Source organism: Rhinoraja longicauda, chromosome 35 (assembly GCF_053455715.1).
Source record: "Rhinoraja longicauda isolate Sanriku21f chromosome 35, sRhiLon1.1, whole genome shotgun sequence".
In the NCBI taxonomy this organism is placed as follows: Eukaryota; Metazoa; Chordata; class Chondrichthyes; order Rajiformes; family Arhynchobatidae; genus Rhinoraja; species Rhinoraja longicauda.
The window spans coordinates 20363507-20380633 of NC_135987.1; the positions used below are offsets into that span (position 1 = coordinate 20363507).

Consider the following 17127-nt stretch of genomic DNA (forward strand, 5'->3'; position numbering starts at 1 on the left):
ATGTAGATTTATAAAAGCAAATTAAATTGAAATAGGAATGCACTATTTCAACCTTTGTTCCTTGAATTTTCCTTATGTAAGTTTGTTTTCAATAAGCTCCTGGTGATCTTTTATCACAATTCTACTTACTTACGCTAACCCAATATTCATTGAATCTCTTAATATCCAAAAGTCTGTCTAGCCCAGTCTTGAATATAATCATCATTCCCAACGATCTTGGGTAGAGAATTATACAGATTCACAAATTTCTTATCTCACTCCAGAAGGAACAGACTCTTAGTTTGAGACTTGCGAAAGGAAATATCAACTCTGCATTTACCCTGTCGAACCCCATAAGAATTTTGTATGTTTCAATGAAATTGTTTCACCTTTCTTCTAAAGTTGAGAGTATGGCAATTGTTTCTTTTCTTGGGTAGACCCACCAGACCTGCTTGGAGCGATCTCACCAGCTCCCTAAATATCTGGAGAAAACTTGTATTAGAAGCGTCTTTTAATAACATTGCTGTTTATCTTCCTAATTGATTGTTCTACCCTGTTGTTTTGGCATCTTTTGGTAATCTGTCTACACATCTGTTCCACTATCTCCCGCTTGTTATTGGGGGGTCGCTTGTTATTGGGGGGTCTATAGTATAATCGCATTAGAGTGCTTACACCCTTGTTATTTCTAGCTCTACTAATTTTGCCTCAGTATAGCCTCTCATTGCTTGTTTACTTTCACCACATTTAATGTAGTTTCCTAATCTATCATAGCAAACCTATACCTTCTTAGTCCACTTTATTCAAAGTTAAGTTTGAACTAAAACATTTAAAAAAAAATTATATGTGAAACCTTTTCATATTATTAACACTGTTAATAAGAATGGTTCTTTAACTACCAGATCATTAATTAGCCTTTTCTCATTAAATAATGCTGGATCTAAAATTGCCTGTTATCCAGAGAGCCTTGGTATCAAAACTCCTGAAACTTTTGCGTGAGAATTATTCAACAAAACCTTCATGTCAATTTATCGATAAACATTCGGGATTTGTTTTTAAAAGTTAGTCTATAAAATGAAAGTAAGGAGGAATAGCAAGACTCATTAAATAGCGGTGAACTGTTAAAACATTGATTTAGGTTTTATGCTTATTGATTTGGGTGTTTTTGATGTTGAGCTAATTAGATTGAAATTCATGGTCCTATAGCTAATCATTTCTAATACTCAAAATAGATACTGACTATTATCTGTTGCCCATTTGGTATTCAATATAAAAAATGAAGACAGCTGAAACCATACCCTTCTGATCTGCACGAGTTGAAGTTAACAAAATATCGTCTTTCAAAGGATTCATAGTTTGGTTATCGCAATTTCAGAGGCTGGTATTTTATTCCGAAATCCCTACTGAGTTATTGGAGGCTATGAATTTCTATTTGTGTCACTGCTTTGTGAAATTGGTGTAAACTAATCACATAGGGGTCATAGAGCTGTACAGCACAAGACAGGCCCTTTGGCCCATCTTGTCCATGCCAGGCATGTCCCCTTTGCCCATATCCCTGTTAACTCTTACTCTCTATATATCTGCCAAATGTCTTTTAAATTTCACAATTGTGCCCACCCCTACATCTTTCTCTGGCCAGTCGTGATTCTGCCCACTTCGCTAGTTTCCTCAAGCAGCCCTTTCCAGCTATGGTGAGAAAGTTGCACCTGTCCGTCTTAATTCTTTCCCTTCTTCCCTTAAGCCTATGTCCTCTAATTTATGCTTGTTTATGCGTGGCCTTGTCGAGGCCGCATAATCCAGGACGAGTCTCACCCCGGCCACTCCCTCTTCTCCCCTCTGCCATCAGACTAAAGGTACAGAAGTGTGAAAATGCACACCTCCAGATTCAGGGACAGTTTCTTCCCAGCTGTTATCAGGCAACTGAATCATCCTACCACAACCAGAGAGCAGTGCTGAACTACTATCTACCTCATTGGTGACCCTCAGACTGTCCTCGTTCGGACTTTGCGAATAAAACGTTATTCCCTTATCATGTATTTGTACACTGAAAGTGGCTCGATTGTAATCATGGATTGTCTTTCCGCTGACTGCAGATCACGCTACAAAAGCTTTTCACTGACCATGGTGCATGTGACAATAAACTAAACTGAGTTTTGGATTTCTTCTCCTTGGGAAAAAGACTGCATCTTCACTTTATCCATGCCCCTCATGATTTTGTACACCTCACCCATCAGTCTCCTACTCTCCAAAGAAAAAAGTCCCAGACTACCCAACCTCTCCCTACAACTTTAACCCCAAGCTCTGTCAACATCCTATCTTTTGCATCCTTTCCAATTTAGTGATATCCTTCTTAGCGCTTGGTGACCAGAACTGCACACAGTACTCCAAGTATGGTCTCGCCAACGACTTGTACAGCTACATCATGATGAGCCAAATTTTCCATGTCCAAATAAAAATCTATGAAAAGATGTACCTCAGATCATTACACTTGTCTTAGGATAATCTTTCCTTGTTTAGTGCCTTCATTTATGTGGTTCATAATGAACAAAGGAACATATATATTTTAGCTGTGTAGGAAAATAACTGCAGGTGCTGGTTCAAATTGAAGGTAGACACAAAATGCTGGAGTAACTCAGCAGGTCAGGCAGCATCTCAGGAGCGAAGGAATGGGTGACGTTTCGGGTCGAGAACCTTCTTCATTCTGAAGAAGGGTCTCGACCCGAAACGTCACCCATTCCTTCTGAAGAAGGGTCTCGACCCGAAACGTCACCCATTCCTTCTCTCCTGAGATGCTGCCTGACCCGCTGAGTTGCTCCAGCATTTTGTGTCTGCCTATATATTTTAGCTGAACAGGTTTTATCTTTTTCCTTTGTTCAGGCCTTGATTCTGAAGGAGCTCTCTGTAATTCGAGACCACGCCGGCAGTGCGTGCCTCAGGGAGTTGGATAAAAGCAACAGCCCACTCACCATGGCCCTCTGTGGTTCAAAAGGTAAGGGGGAAATGGCCTCATCCAAGTTGCAAAGGACATTCATGTATGTCAGAGAGTCTTACATGGGCATGACGTTGCAAAGGTACATCATGGAGTCTTACAGCGTGGAAACAGGCCCTTCGGCCCAGCTTGCCCACATCGACCAACTTGCCTTATCTACACTAGCCCCACCTGCCTGCATTTGGCCCATATCCCTCCAAACCTGCCCTATCCATGTACCTGCCTAAGTGTTTCTTAACCATTGCGATAAACCCTGCCTCTACTACCTCCTCTGACAATTCGTTCCATACACCCACCACCCTTTGTGTGAAAAGGTTACCCCTCAGATTCCTATTAAATCTTTCCCCCTTCACCTTAAACCTATGCCCTCTGGTCCTTGATTTCCACCATTCTAGGCAAGAGGCTCTGTGCATCTACCCGATCTATTCCTGTCTTGATTTTATGTACCTCGATAAGAGTTCGATCCTAACTACAGATGCTTGTCTGCATGGAGTCTGTTTATTCACCCGTGACCTGCGTGGGTTTTCTCCAAGATCTTCGGTTTCCTCCCACATTCCAAAGACATACCGGTATGTTAGTTAATTGGCTTGGTGTAAATGTAAGTTGTTCCTGTGGGATAGTGTGTGGGAATCGCCGTTTGGTGTGGACTTGGTGGGCTGAAGTCCCTGTTTCCGCGCTGTATCTCTAAAGTAAACTAAACTAAATTGTTCTTCTGCCACATCCAGTGAGTGCATGGTGATATGATGCAACATATATAATTTGCTAAGCCTATATTAATTTGCTAAGCTACAAGGGATATATCATATCATATCATATCATATATATACAGCCGGAAACAGGCCTTTTCGGCCCACCAAGTCCGTGCCGCCCAGCGATCCCCATACATTAACACTATCCTACACCCACTAGGGACAATTTTTACATTTACCCAGCCAATTAACCTACATACCTGTACGTCTTTGGAGTGTGGGAGGAAACCGAAGATCTCGGAGAAAACCCACGTAGGTCACGGGGAGAACGTACAAACTCCTTACAGTGCAGCACCCGTAGTCAGGATCGAACCTGAGTCTCCGGCGCTGCATTCGCTGTAAAGCAGCAACTCTACCGCTGCGCTACCGTGCCGCCCTATCAATGGAGACACAAAAAACTACAGGTGCTGGAATCTTGAGCAGAAACACAAAGTGATGAAGAACTCAGCCGGTCAGGCAGCATGTGTGGAGGGAATGGACAGGTAATGTTTTGGGTCAGCACCCTTCTTCAGACTGATTGGAGTAGGGGAGTGAAAGCTGGAAAAGATGTGCGGTAAGGATAAAGCTTGGCAGGTGATAGGTAGTGTTTGGATTTGGGTGATATAGGTAAACAAGACAAACTCATGAAAGTGATGCTGCCTACTCGATCGGCCAAATGGCATAATTCTACTGTGTCTTATTTTTAGATTTAGAGATACAGCGCGGAAACAGGCCCTTCGGCCCACCGGGTCCGCGCCGCCCAGCGATCCCCGCACATTAACACTATCCTACACACACTAGGGACAATTTTTACATTTACCCAGTCAATTAACCTACATACCTGTACGTCTTTGGAGTGTGGGACGAAACCGAAGATCTCGGAGAAAACCCACGCAGGTCACGGGGAGAACGTACAAACTCCGTACAGATGGCGCCCATAGTCAGGATCGAACCTGAGTCTCCGGCGCTGCATTCGCTGTAAGGCAGCAACTCTACCGCTGCGCCACCGTGCCACCATGTGAACTTATCCACATGCCTTCATCAGTCAGAATATTGAGTGTAGAAGTTGGGAGGTCACGTTGCAGTTATATAAAAGGCCACATTTAGAGTATTGTGTTCACTCACTGTACCTTGACAACAATGTCTATTTTTAGGGTTCTATTTAAACTGCAGTTTCTAACCTTTAGGATTAAGTACTGCCTTTTTTTCCTTCAATCTGTCAATATTTAAACTGGGATATAATGAACATTTCCGTCATAGGCTCCTTCATCAACATCTCCCAGATGATTGCCTGTGTGGGACAGCAAGCTATTAGTGGATCCAGAGTTCCTGATGGCTTTGAGAACAGATCTCTACCTCACTTTGAAAAGCATTCCAAGGTGAGCTTAGTTTCATAAGTGATAGGAGCAGAATTAGGCCATTCGGCTCTACAAGTCTAATCATGGCTGATCTATCTCTTCCCCCTCAGCCCCACTCTCCTACCTTCTCCCCATAACCCCTGGCACCTGCACTAATCAAGAATTTATCGATCTCTGCCTTTAAAATATCCATTGACGGCCTCCACTGCCTTCTGTGGCAATGAATTCCACAGATTCGCCACCCTCTGACTGAAGAAATTCCTCTTCATCTTCTTCCTAAGGAATGTCCCTTTATTCTGAGCCTATGCTCTCTGGTCCTAGACTCTCCCATTAGAAACATAGAAAATAGGTGCAGGAGTAGGCCATTCGGCCCTTCAAGCCTGCACCGCCATTCAATATGATCATGGCTGATCATCCAACTCAGTATCCTGTACCTGCCTTCTCTCCATACCCCCTGATCCCTTTAGCCACAAGGGCCACATCTAACTCCCTCTTAAATATAGCCAATGAACTGGCCTCAACTACCTTCTGTGGCAGAAGGAAACATCCTCTCCACATCCAATGGATATTGAATCCAATATTTATACAGAGCTTTGATCATGATATGGCTTTAGATTTGTTACTAATAATTTTATACATTCTGCAAATTGTGCAACTTCTGATGCTATTCACATTTTTTCTTTGTGGCAGCTTCCAGCAGCTAAGGGTTTTGTTGCAAACAGTTTCTACTCCGGTTTAACTCCCACGGAGTTCATCTTTCACACGATGGCTGGTCGCGAGGGCTTGGTCGACACAGCGGTCAAAACAGCGGAGACCGGGTACATGCAGGTAACAGCAGCGTTTCATATATCTTTCCGTTTAGAAATACAGCATGGAAATAGACCTTGTCAACCAGATTATTTCACCACCCACTTACCCCCATGACAGAGTTGACTACGTCCCATGTTTCTCTTTGCCCTATTCACCCTTTAGCGACCCTCCCTTATACTTAAAACAAAAATATACCGAGCATTATGTGTAGGAAGGAACTGCAGATGCTAGTTTAAACCGAAGATAGACTCAAAATGCTGGAGTAACTCAGCAGGACAGGGAGCATCTCTGGAGAGAAGGAATGGATGATGTTTCGGGTTGAGACTCTTCTGAAAAAAGGTCACCCATTCTTTCTCTCCAGAGATGCTGCCGGTTCCACTGAGTTACTCCAGCATTTTGTGTCTACCTAACGTTATAACAGATTGGGTAATAGAATTCACAAATTGAATTCATTTCTGCAAAAGGCTGTGGGGGCCAAGTCAATGGATATTTTTAAGGCAGACAGAGAGAGATTCTTGATTAGTATGGGTGTCGGGGATTATGGGGAGAAGGCAGGAGAATGGGATTGAGAGGGAAAGATAGAACAGCCATGATTGTGTGGTTTCCTCCCACACTCCAAAGACGTACAGGTATGTAGGTTAATTGGCTGGGTAAATGTAAAAATTGTCCCTAGTGGGTGTAGGATAGTGTTAATGTACGGGGATCGCTGGGCGGCGCGGACTTGGTGGGCTGAAAAGGCCTGTTTCCGGCTGTATATATATGAATATGAATATGAATATGAATTGGACGATGGAGTAGACTTGATGGGCCGAATGGTCTGATTCTGCTCCCATCACTTATGAAGTTAGGAAATCACTTCCAAAACTTCTGAGATGCAGAATAAAAATTTACTCCTGTAGAATTTATGTGACAAAAAACTAAATATACACAAATGCGAAAGATACAGGAAATATTGTCAATTTTTGTCAAATGTTGCATTACGGAAAGTCCTGAATCAGGTGGTTTTCTAGGAACGCAACCCCTCCTTAACACGGATACACTGTAATGTGTTTTCTCACTTTCACAATTTTGAAGAGAGACCTTATCATGCAAACATGAACACTGTTTCTCCTTCCACAAAGGGTGCCTGACCTGTGTATTTTCGGTTTTTATCGTCTTCCAGCATCAGCACCTGTCTGATTTCAACACTTTCACTATTGATCAAAACTATAGTGTAGTCTTAACTTCTATTTAAACTTGGAATGACCTTAAATAGATGGGTCTAAGTTTTGTCACCAAGCACAGCTCGGTGCTACTAATCTAGACAGCTTGAAACAGTGCAGTGACTCTCCCGCCTCCCGTCACCTCACTCCGACAAGAGTCAGTGGCAGCTGCAACACATAAGTGTCTTCTTGTGTAAACTGCACTCGTAATAAATGGCACAGGAACGACTGTATGCAGATAATTATTCAGGATTGATGGCGATTTTGTTTGCTCCGTACAAGAAGCAATTACTTCTGAATTATAAACACTGAACTTTGAGCCAATTAGAGTCACAGCGAGATACAGCGCAGAAACAGGTTCTGTAGCTCACGTAGTCTGCATCGCTGATCGATCATTTATTCAAATATTTGAAGCTTATGATGACTCATATATGACTAACGTGACTGATATACATGTCTGAGTTAGCCAACATTTCAAGGTTTCAAGGTCAGTTTATTGCCACATGTACCAATTAAGGTACGGTGAAATTTGAGTTACCATACAGCCAACTAAGTGAAAAAGCAACAAGACACACAACCACATAAAAGTTAACATAAACATCCACCACAGTGGATTCCACATTCCTCACTGTGATGGAAGGCCATAAAGTTCCATCCTCTTCCGCTTTGTTTTCTGACAGTACAATATTAAGAATTATTCTGTTTAGCGGTTTGTACAATTTGAACCATATTTTTCCCGTGTTCTGCTTCTTTCTAGAGGCGTCTGGTAAAATCGTTAGAGGATCTTTGCACGCAATATGATCTCACAGTTCGCAGCTCAACTGGTGACATTATCCAGTTTATCTATGGTGGGGATGGCTTAGATCCAGCAGCTATGGAAGGCAAGGATGAGCCGCTGGAGTTTAGACGCGTTCTGGATAACATTAGGGTAAGGAGAGTCTTTTGATAACTCTGTGACACGTTGTTTAATTTGTTTAGTTCAGAGATACAGCGTGGAAACAGGTCCTTCAACCCACTGGGTCTGTGCCTACCAGCGATCCCCATAAACTAGCATTATCCTTACATAATAAATTTACCATTTACAGAATTCCAGTTAACTTACAAACTTGTACATCTTTGGAGTGTGAGAGGAAACCGGAGCACCCGGAGAAAACCCACACAGGTCATGGGGAGAACGTACAAGCTTCGTACAGACAGCACCCGTAGTCCGGATCAAACCCGGGTCTGGCTGTAAGGCAGCAACTCTACCACTGCGCCACAATGCCTCCCTTGTTCTCTCAAGATTGACTACATCCATCTTCATGTTAACTAATATAACATGGTTGTTTCCTTGAGATCTTCATTTCAAGACTGTTGTCATATGACCTCTTATTCTACATGGAGGTAACTTATTTATGTGGTGATTCTTGGAAATGTTTGATCACCATGTATAAAAGTAACCGTGGCACAGATACGCCATTTCAGATAAAGGAGCAAGCATCAAACTGTTTAAATTGACCACTCAAAGGGAGAGAATGTGCCTCCTGAAATTGTTTGCTTCTCTTCACTCCTAGGCCATTTATCCATCCCCCAATGAACCGCCTCTAAGTAAGAATGAAGTGATACTGACTTCCGAGGCAATTATGAAGAGAAGTGAGTTTATGTGCTGTCAAAATGAATATCTGCAGGTGAGCAAAAATTCTTATTCTCACATCAAGCATATTTTATTTTTGATGGGAATGAAACTTCTATCTCCTGTTGCTTCAATTTTCTGCACTGACGAATCTATCCCATTTCTAAAGGCTCTAACTGGGATCAGTTATGAGAAATTCTTTGAGGTAATGGTTATGATTATGTTGCTTGGGTATTTTTTTTCCCTAAGAACTGTTGTAAATGCCTCCGTTATTGGTTTTGCTGCTAATTGTTCACTGTATCTGGCCAAAAATTAATTAAATCATTTGCAAAGTAAAACTATTTATAATTACTACCTTGTAATCCCTATATCAGCACGTTTTGATATATTTGTATTGGTGCAGTTGTCTCACACTGCTGTGCTAAACCTTAAAATGTCCTACCAGGCTCAGCTTGAAAGTTGAGATTTTTAACTTTTTAGTATTTTAATATTAATACAAAAGGGAAATTTTGAAGAATGAATCCCATACTTGACAGCATTTTAAATCGAACAACAAAAAGGCTTACAGCTTTGGACCACTCACATAACATCCACAAAGCACAGTTGTTCCTCCCACCAGCTCATGCAGTGCAGCACACCTACCAACAGCAAAGGACTATCATGGGGACCTGGGGTATGTGGACCACTTTCCCCTATCTCAGAAGCCACCGATTGTAATCATGCATTGTCTTTCTGCTGCCTGGTCAGCACGCACCAAAAGCTTTTCACTGTACCTCGGTACAATAAACGATACTAAAACTAAACTAACTGGTTAGCGAAAGGGGGACGTAGATGAAATCATCGTGGCCTTCAGGGCACCAACACAGCCTGATAAACAATGTGTTTGGTGGTCAAAACCTCAACCGTGGCACCAGCGAGTCTTGCCCTCCTGGAACATGAACGATTATAGTCGATGCCTGAAAGCCCAGGAGAGATAACACTAATGTGGCTTCCTTAAAACCCTCATGCACGCAAAGTGAACCAACACGAGCATTACTTTAGATTTTTTTAAGATTTTTTGATTTTAGAGATACAGCGCAGAAACAGGCCCTTCGGCCCACTGGGTCCGCGCCGCCCAGCGATCCCCGCACATTAACACTATCCTATACCCACTAGGGACAATTTTTACATTTGCCCAGCCAATTAACCTACAAACCTGTACGTCTTTGGAGTGTGGGAGGAAACCGAAGATCTCGGAGAAAACCCACGCAGGTCACGGGGAGAACGTACAAACTCCGTACAGACGGCACCCGTAGTCAGGATCGAACCTGAGTCTCCGGCGCTGCATTCGCTGTAACGCAGCAACTCTACTGTTGTGCCACCGTGCCGTCCTCAGGCTACTTCTCAGGCTAACATTCCCAGGGCTGTGGCCTTAATTAGGCTAGGTCAGGCCACATCCCTCACTTATCCAATATCAGACTCCTGGAGCAAACACGTTACTCCGATCTCTACCACATGAAGAGATTACCATGGAGAGGGAGAGAGATCCAAGGACTGGTTGAACTCTTGGGAATCCATGGCCATGCTGCAGAAAGTAGAGGAGGAGCATTTGGATGGGCTTTGAGAAACATGATTCAGAGCAAACAAGACTAGGACAAACAGTGGAAGCACATCTCCCAAACTGCTCGCTCAAATGTTCCTTCAAACATCGTGTTCCATCCGTAGCAGAGTTTGCGGATTCTGTAGGGCTGTAGTGGAAGCAAGTCATCCTCGATCATGAGGAACAGCCTGAGAATAACTGAGTTCATCTTTCTTTGTCTGAAGAAGGGACCTGACCAAAAATTCTCATGTCCATTCCCTCCACACTTGCTGTCTGACCCACTGAGTTCCTCCAGCAATTTGCTTTCTTCTCAATATTCCAGCATCTACAGTTTCTGGTCTCTATTATTTTCTTGGTTCTTTATAACTTCCTGGTTCATGCACACAACTCACTCTGCCCCACAACTATTGTTTAATTTACAAACTTAGGCATTCACACTTCTGTGTTTGAAAAGTGGCAAGTGGGGGATGTAAAATGAGTAATTGTTTTATCATTTTTATATATAAGTGACTTAGAAGAAAGTATAAAGTTTCAGTTTAGTTTATTGTCACTGTGTTGGAAAGAAGTGCAGATGCTGGTTTAAATCGAAGGTAGACACAAAATGCCAGAGTAACTCAGAGGGACAGGCAGCATCTCTGGAGAGAAGGATTGGGTGACGTTTTGGGTCGAGACCCTTCTTCAGACTTCAGTTTATTGTCAGGAACAGTGAAAAGCTTTTGTTGCGTACTATCCAGTCAGCGGAAAGACAATACAATTACAATCGAGCCATTTATAGTGTAGAGATACATGATAAAGGAATTACCTTTAGTGCAATATTGCCAAATGGTGTTAAGAAGAACATCATTTGACACATCCCAGCAATCAGACTACATTCTCTTCACACCTTGTCTCTGTTAACAGCGCATGTCACCAGGCAGTAATTGCCAGCCCTTTGCTAGATTGTTATCGGCACTGAAAACATTTGTCAATGATTTCTGCTCTCTTTCTTTGGTGCAGATAGCAACTGTTACACTTTCACCCCTTGGCTCCATTTATATACGCTGCCTCGGCAAGGCTAGCAACAAAATCAAGGACGAGTTGCACCCTGGCCACTCCCTCTTCTCCCCTCTCTCATCAGACAAAAGGGTATAGAAGTGTGAAAGCACACTCCTCCAGATTCAGGAACAGTTTCTTCCCAGCAGCTATCAGGTTGTGAGTGAGCAAGTTAGTTTAAAGTTTATTTTCTAAATAATTGAGCCCAATTTTATAACTTAAAAAAAAAAAGTAATTTCGTTTTCAAATAGGTTTGGGTTTTGTTGGTTCAATACTAGTTTAAATATGAACAGTAATGGCAACCAGCTAATCCAGTGTGGTGTGGCTTGGTTGCCTGCAGGCTTTATCTCTGCCATTGTGTGGATAGATGTTTTGATGGTGGACTCTCATCGCAATGAGGAGTGGGTGAGGTGGTGGTTGGTACAAATGGACAGGGAGGATCTGGTGGAGATGTTACATTGATTGTGGGCAGCTCACTGCTGGCAGCAAGCTCCATCTCAAGTGCTTCACACACCCAGTACTTTCCTCTGATCTGAACATTCAGTATTTATTCACAAAATGCTGGAGTAACTCAGCAGGTCAGGCAGCATCTCAGGAGAGAAGGAATGGGTGACGTTTCGTGTCGAGACCCTTCTTCAGTCTGAAGAAGGGTCTTGACCCGAAATGTCACCCATTCCTTCTCTCCCAAGATGCTGCCTGACCTGCTGAGTTACTCCAGCATTTTGTGAATAAATACCTTCGATGTGTACCAGCATCTGCAGTTATTTTCTTATACTATTCAGTATTACTCAACAGATGATTGTGATCATAAGTGATAGGAGCAGATTTAGGCCATTCGGCCCATCTAGTCTACTCCACCATTCCATCATGGCTGATCTATCTCTCCCTCCTAACCCCATTCTCCTGCCTTCTCCCCATAACCCCTGACACCCGTACTAATCAAGAATCTATCTATCTATCTCTGCCTTAGATATCCATTGACTTAGCCTCCATTGCCTTCTCCAAAATCAGGGGCCACAGTTTAAGAATAAGGGGTAGGCCATTTAGAACGGAGATGAGGAAAAACTTTTTCAGTCAGAGAGTTGAAATCTGAAATCTGGAATTCAGTCAGAAATCTGTGGAATTCACTGCCTCAGAAGGCAGTGGAGGCCAAGTCTCTGAATGCATTCAAGAGAGAACTAGATAGAGCTCTTAAGGATAGTGGTCAGGGGTATGGGGAGAAGGCAGGAACGGGGTACTGATTGAGAATGATCAGCCATGATCACATTGAATGGTGGTGCTGGCTCGAAGGGCCGAATGGCCTACTCCTGCACCTATTGTCTATTGTCTATTCTATGGCAAAGAATTCCACAGATTCACCGCCCTCTGACTAAAGGCCATTTAGAACGGAGATGAGGAAGAACTTTTTCAGTCAGAGAGTGGTGAAGGTGTGGAATTCTCTGCCTCAGAAGGCAGTGGAGGCCAGTTCGTTGGATGCTTTCAAGAGAGAGCTGGATAGAGCTCTTAAGGATAGCGGAGTGAGGGGGTATGGGGAGAAGGCAGGAACGGGGTACTGATTGAGAGTGATCAGCCATGATCGCATTGAATGGCGGTGCTGGCTCGAAGGGCTGAATGGCCTACTCCTGCACCTATTGTCTATTGTCTATTGTCTAAAGAAATTCCTCCCATCTCCGAGGCTATGACTTCTAGTCTAAGACTCTCCCAGTGGTGGAAACATCCTCTCCACGTCCACTCTATCCAAGCCTATCACTATTCGTGTTGAATTAAATAATCTATGAGAGTCTTCAGGTGCTTGCAAGTGCATGAATATCTTGAATGTTTTAACGTGGCATGGTGCTTTGAAATAATCTAGTTGTGACACCAGGCTCGGGTGATTCATTGTGATGCATCTTTTGTATGTGAATTGCCTATTAATTTGAATTGTGAACTAGCTTCACAGCATATTCCATTGTTTACTCTCAATTTGAATATTTTTCTGAATGATAAGTTTGAATTTCCAGGACTAGCCTTATTTTAATACGATCTTGAGATCTTTTTGAACTAAATAAAATGTTGACACAAACATCTGATAAATATCAAACTACATTGTAGATGTGTCACATAATCAGTGAGGAATTGATTAGGTTGTTCATCGCTGCATCAGTGATAAATAATTTGATTTCTTGCAAAATATTTTAAATTGACTTTATTCTGCTTCCTACAGGCAATCAGAAATTTTATCAAGGAGTTTTCAGATAAGATCAAGAAAACTAGAGATAAATATGGCATTAATGACAGTGGATCTACCGAGGTAATGCATTCTCTAACGTGTGTAGAATGTATTTGTAGATAAGATATGATGAATTTTGATCTAGTTATTTATTGAATTTGAATGCTAACATGAATTATGTTTACAACATTAATAAACTTGCGTAAAATATATTTACTTTAGATTATTTGGGATTGCTTTCAAATTCAAAAGCCTTTGGTACTAATCTCTCATTATTTCTTCAGCCTCGAGTTCTGTATCAATTGGATCGAATAACGCCTACTCAAATAAATAAATTTCTAGAAACCTGCAGAGACAAATACATGAGGTGAGATATCTGATGTTCCATTTTAGGAATGTGTCAACAATTTTTAACATTTCATATCAAAATTGTTTAATTCCAGCAATATTATTTTCAGTATATTCTTTGGGTAAAATCGCAACGACATTTAGACTTTTCTTCAGTTGGAGATCATCTGTGTTTAATCTGGGGCCATGGTATTGATGCTGAAGCACATCTTGTTAATGCAATGTAGATTTGCCTTTCATCCCACTGCATAGGATTTTTCCTGGCTTAACATAGTAATCCCCAGAAGTTCAGATGTTTATGTAGTGCTGACGATGTTTACTTTTCTATTGTGGTCAGAGTTGAGGAATTTGGAAAAATGCATCTGATTAAAACCCAATCAACGATAAAATTATAATTTTTGCTTGAATGTAAAATTCTGATGCAATAGCATTGAAGCATGATTCACTCAGGATTTACATAGAATTGATTTCTTCACACTCAAGGTTTTGCTTGAGGCAAAGTTGAATGAACAAGATGTGTAGGAAAGAACTGCAGATGCTAGTTTAAATTGAAGGTACACACAAAATGCTGGAGTAACTCAGCGGGACAGGCAACATCTCTGGAGAGAAGGAATGGGTGACCTTTCGGTCGAGGCATTTAGGGTCCGAAGAAGAGTCTCGACCCGAAACATTACCCATTCCATCTCTCCAGAGATGCTGCTTGTCCTGCTGAGTTACTTCAGCATTTTGTATCTACCCAACAAAAGACTCTTAAACGCAACTATCGTATCTGCCCACACCACCATCCTTGCCAGCAATTTCCACGCACCTACCACTCTGTGAGGAAAAAAACTTACTGAGCACATCGCCTTTAAACTTTGACCCTCTCACGATTAATGCTATGTTGCTATCCAATGGAATTTATTTGTCAGCATTCTTATTAAAATGTGTTAAGATTCACCCTTGGCTAATGAGTAAACTTGGAATTGAGAGTGAGGCCGAAAAATAACTTGCATTTTACCTTTCATGCTCACAGTCCCAGTGTTCTTTAGAGCAATCAACTACTTTGAAAGTGTGATGTAGAGAACAGTACACCCAGAAATTAAAAATGAATGGGGGTGACTGGAAAGATTGCATTGATATTAATGATTGAATAAATGTATGCTGGGAATTGGGTGTTGGTTGTGGGGTGACGAGGGGCAATGTTTGCCTTCTTCAAATAGTCAAGGAGTGTCCTGGGATTCTTTAATACCTGGATGAAAGAATGGACAAGGTCTTGGTTTAATGAGGCATCCAAAATATGACATCTCAAACAATGTGGCACTCCCTTGGTATAAGTCATCAAAGGTGGGACTTAATTTAGAACCAAAAGCTTTAGAGAGTTTTCAGCATAAGACATTCAGTTGTGATTCAAATTTAAATTTAAGCTTAAGTATTTGCTCAGAATTATATAAAGGTGATAGGCCTTGGAAAAATTGTGTCAGCTTTAAGGCGGCACACAGTAGAGCTGCTGCCTCACAGCGCCAGAGACCCAGGTTTGATCCTGACTACGGGTGCTGTCTATACGGAGTTTCTCCCTGTGATCACGTGGGTTTTCTCCGGGATCTCCGGTTTCTTCCCACACTCCAGAGATGTACGGGTTTGTCGGTTAATTGGCTTCGGTAAAATTGTAAATTGTCCCTATTGTGTGCGTGGGATAGTGCTAGTGGACAGGGTGATCGCTGGTCGGCGTGGACTCGTTGAGACAAAGGGGCTGTTTCTGTGCTGTATCTCTAAAGTCTAAACTAATTAATCTGTCACGTGGTGAGCTTGTGTTGCATGGAGATTGTTTGTGTTCTATGATGTATTACCAGCTGGACCTTGGAATGTATCATTTGCAGTAAGGTTGTGGGCTATGATAGACAGTTGGCATCCCGGCATTCTCAGGAATAAATACAAGCTAGACAAACACCAGCAGAGGGAGTATGTATAATTAGAGTGACACAGTGTGGAAACAGGCCCATCGGCCCAACTTGCTCACACCGGCCAACATGTCCCAGCTACACTAGTCCCACCTGCCACCGCTTGGTCCATATCCCTCCAAACCTGTCCTATCCATGTACCTGTCTAACTGTTCTGAAATGTTGGGATAGTCCCAGCCTCAACTACCTCCTCTGGCAGCTTGTTCCATACACCCACCCTTTGTGAGAAAAAGTTACCCCTCGGATTCCTATTAAATCTTTTCCCCTTCACCTTGAACCTTCACACGTATAATGCACACACATTGCCTACAAATCTATGATGTTGCAACAGTCTTTAGAAAATAACCATTATTTTTAATTGTGTTGAATTCTATTACACAGGAATGACAGCAATTAATTATCTGCAGGGGAGGTGGGAACAGATTTAATTGCAACTTTCATAATAGATCACTGCAGCAATAAAAAAACAATATGAAAAGACGAGGGATATTCTCCAGCAGAGCAGATGAAAGAAAGATTTAATAAGCGCTCAAAATTGTGAAATGTTGCCCCACTGATGTGGATCTAGAGCAAAGACTTCCAAAAATAAAATCAGGAACAAGAAGGAATTCTTTTATTCACAAAGTTCTGACGTGCGAGATCAAAGTCCAGCATTGAAGAGTCGGTGGAATTACCTTCCGCTGTCTTTTCAAAAGTCGATTAAAATTACATTTGAAAGGAATAATTTGATGAGGATCATTAAAAGCGTACAAATGTATGCTTTTTCAAACAGTTTGTGCTTTAGATCTGAAATGACTCATATGAGACCAGGTGTACTGGTGTCAGGGGTTATGGGGAGAAGGCAGGTGAATGGGGTTAAGAGGGAGAGACAGATCAGCCATGATTGAATGGCAGAGTAGACTTGATGGGCCTCATGACCTAATTCTGCTCCTATCACTTACGAACTTATGAGATGTGAGATCAATGTAAACTTATCGTAACAGATAAGTGTCCTCAGAAAACCTGCAACAGTTACAAAGGATGTCAGGTCTCTCCTCAAGGACCGTAACACCGCCTTCAGGTCTAGTGACAGAGCTCTATACAGTGCTGCTAGAACCAACCTGAAGAGAGGCATCAAGGATGCCAAAGCGTCCTACAAGAGGAAGATTGAGGACCACTTTTCCAACAATGACCCACGGCGGGTATGGCAAGGCATCCAGCACATCACCAATTACAAGACCAGCAACCGCACGACTGCCGACGGCGACGCCTCGTTGGCTGAGGAACTTAACTGTTTCTTTGCTCGTTTCGAGGTGAAAGCTACAGTGGCAGACATTACACCCTCTCCAGCACCTGAGAGCAACA

The 17127-nt window shown here is 42.3% G+C and overlaps 1 protein-coding gene across 1 annotated transcript in view; it reads left to right on the forward strand.

Annotated features, from left to right (window-relative positions):
• Window positions 1–17127, forward strand: part of polr3a (polymerase (RNA) III (DNA directed) polypeptide A) — a 61680-nt gene that overhangs the window by 33101 nt on the left and 11452 nt on the right. Inside the window, exons 17-23 of the mRNA XM_078428388.1 lie at window positions 2854–2965; window positions 4954–5072; window positions 5742–5879; window positions 7821–7991; window positions 8617–8730; window positions 13490–13576; window positions 13780–13862. Of these exons, the coding sequence (XP_078284514.1) occupies window positions 2854–2965; window positions 4954–5072; window positions 5742–5879; window positions 7821–7991; window positions 8617–8730; window positions 13490–13576; window positions 13780–13862 (824 nt within the window). The remainder of the gene's footprint in view (window positions 1–2853; window positions 2966–4953; window positions 5073–5741; window positions 5880–7820; window positions 7992–8616; window positions 8731–13489; window positions 13577–13779; window positions 13863–17127) is intronic.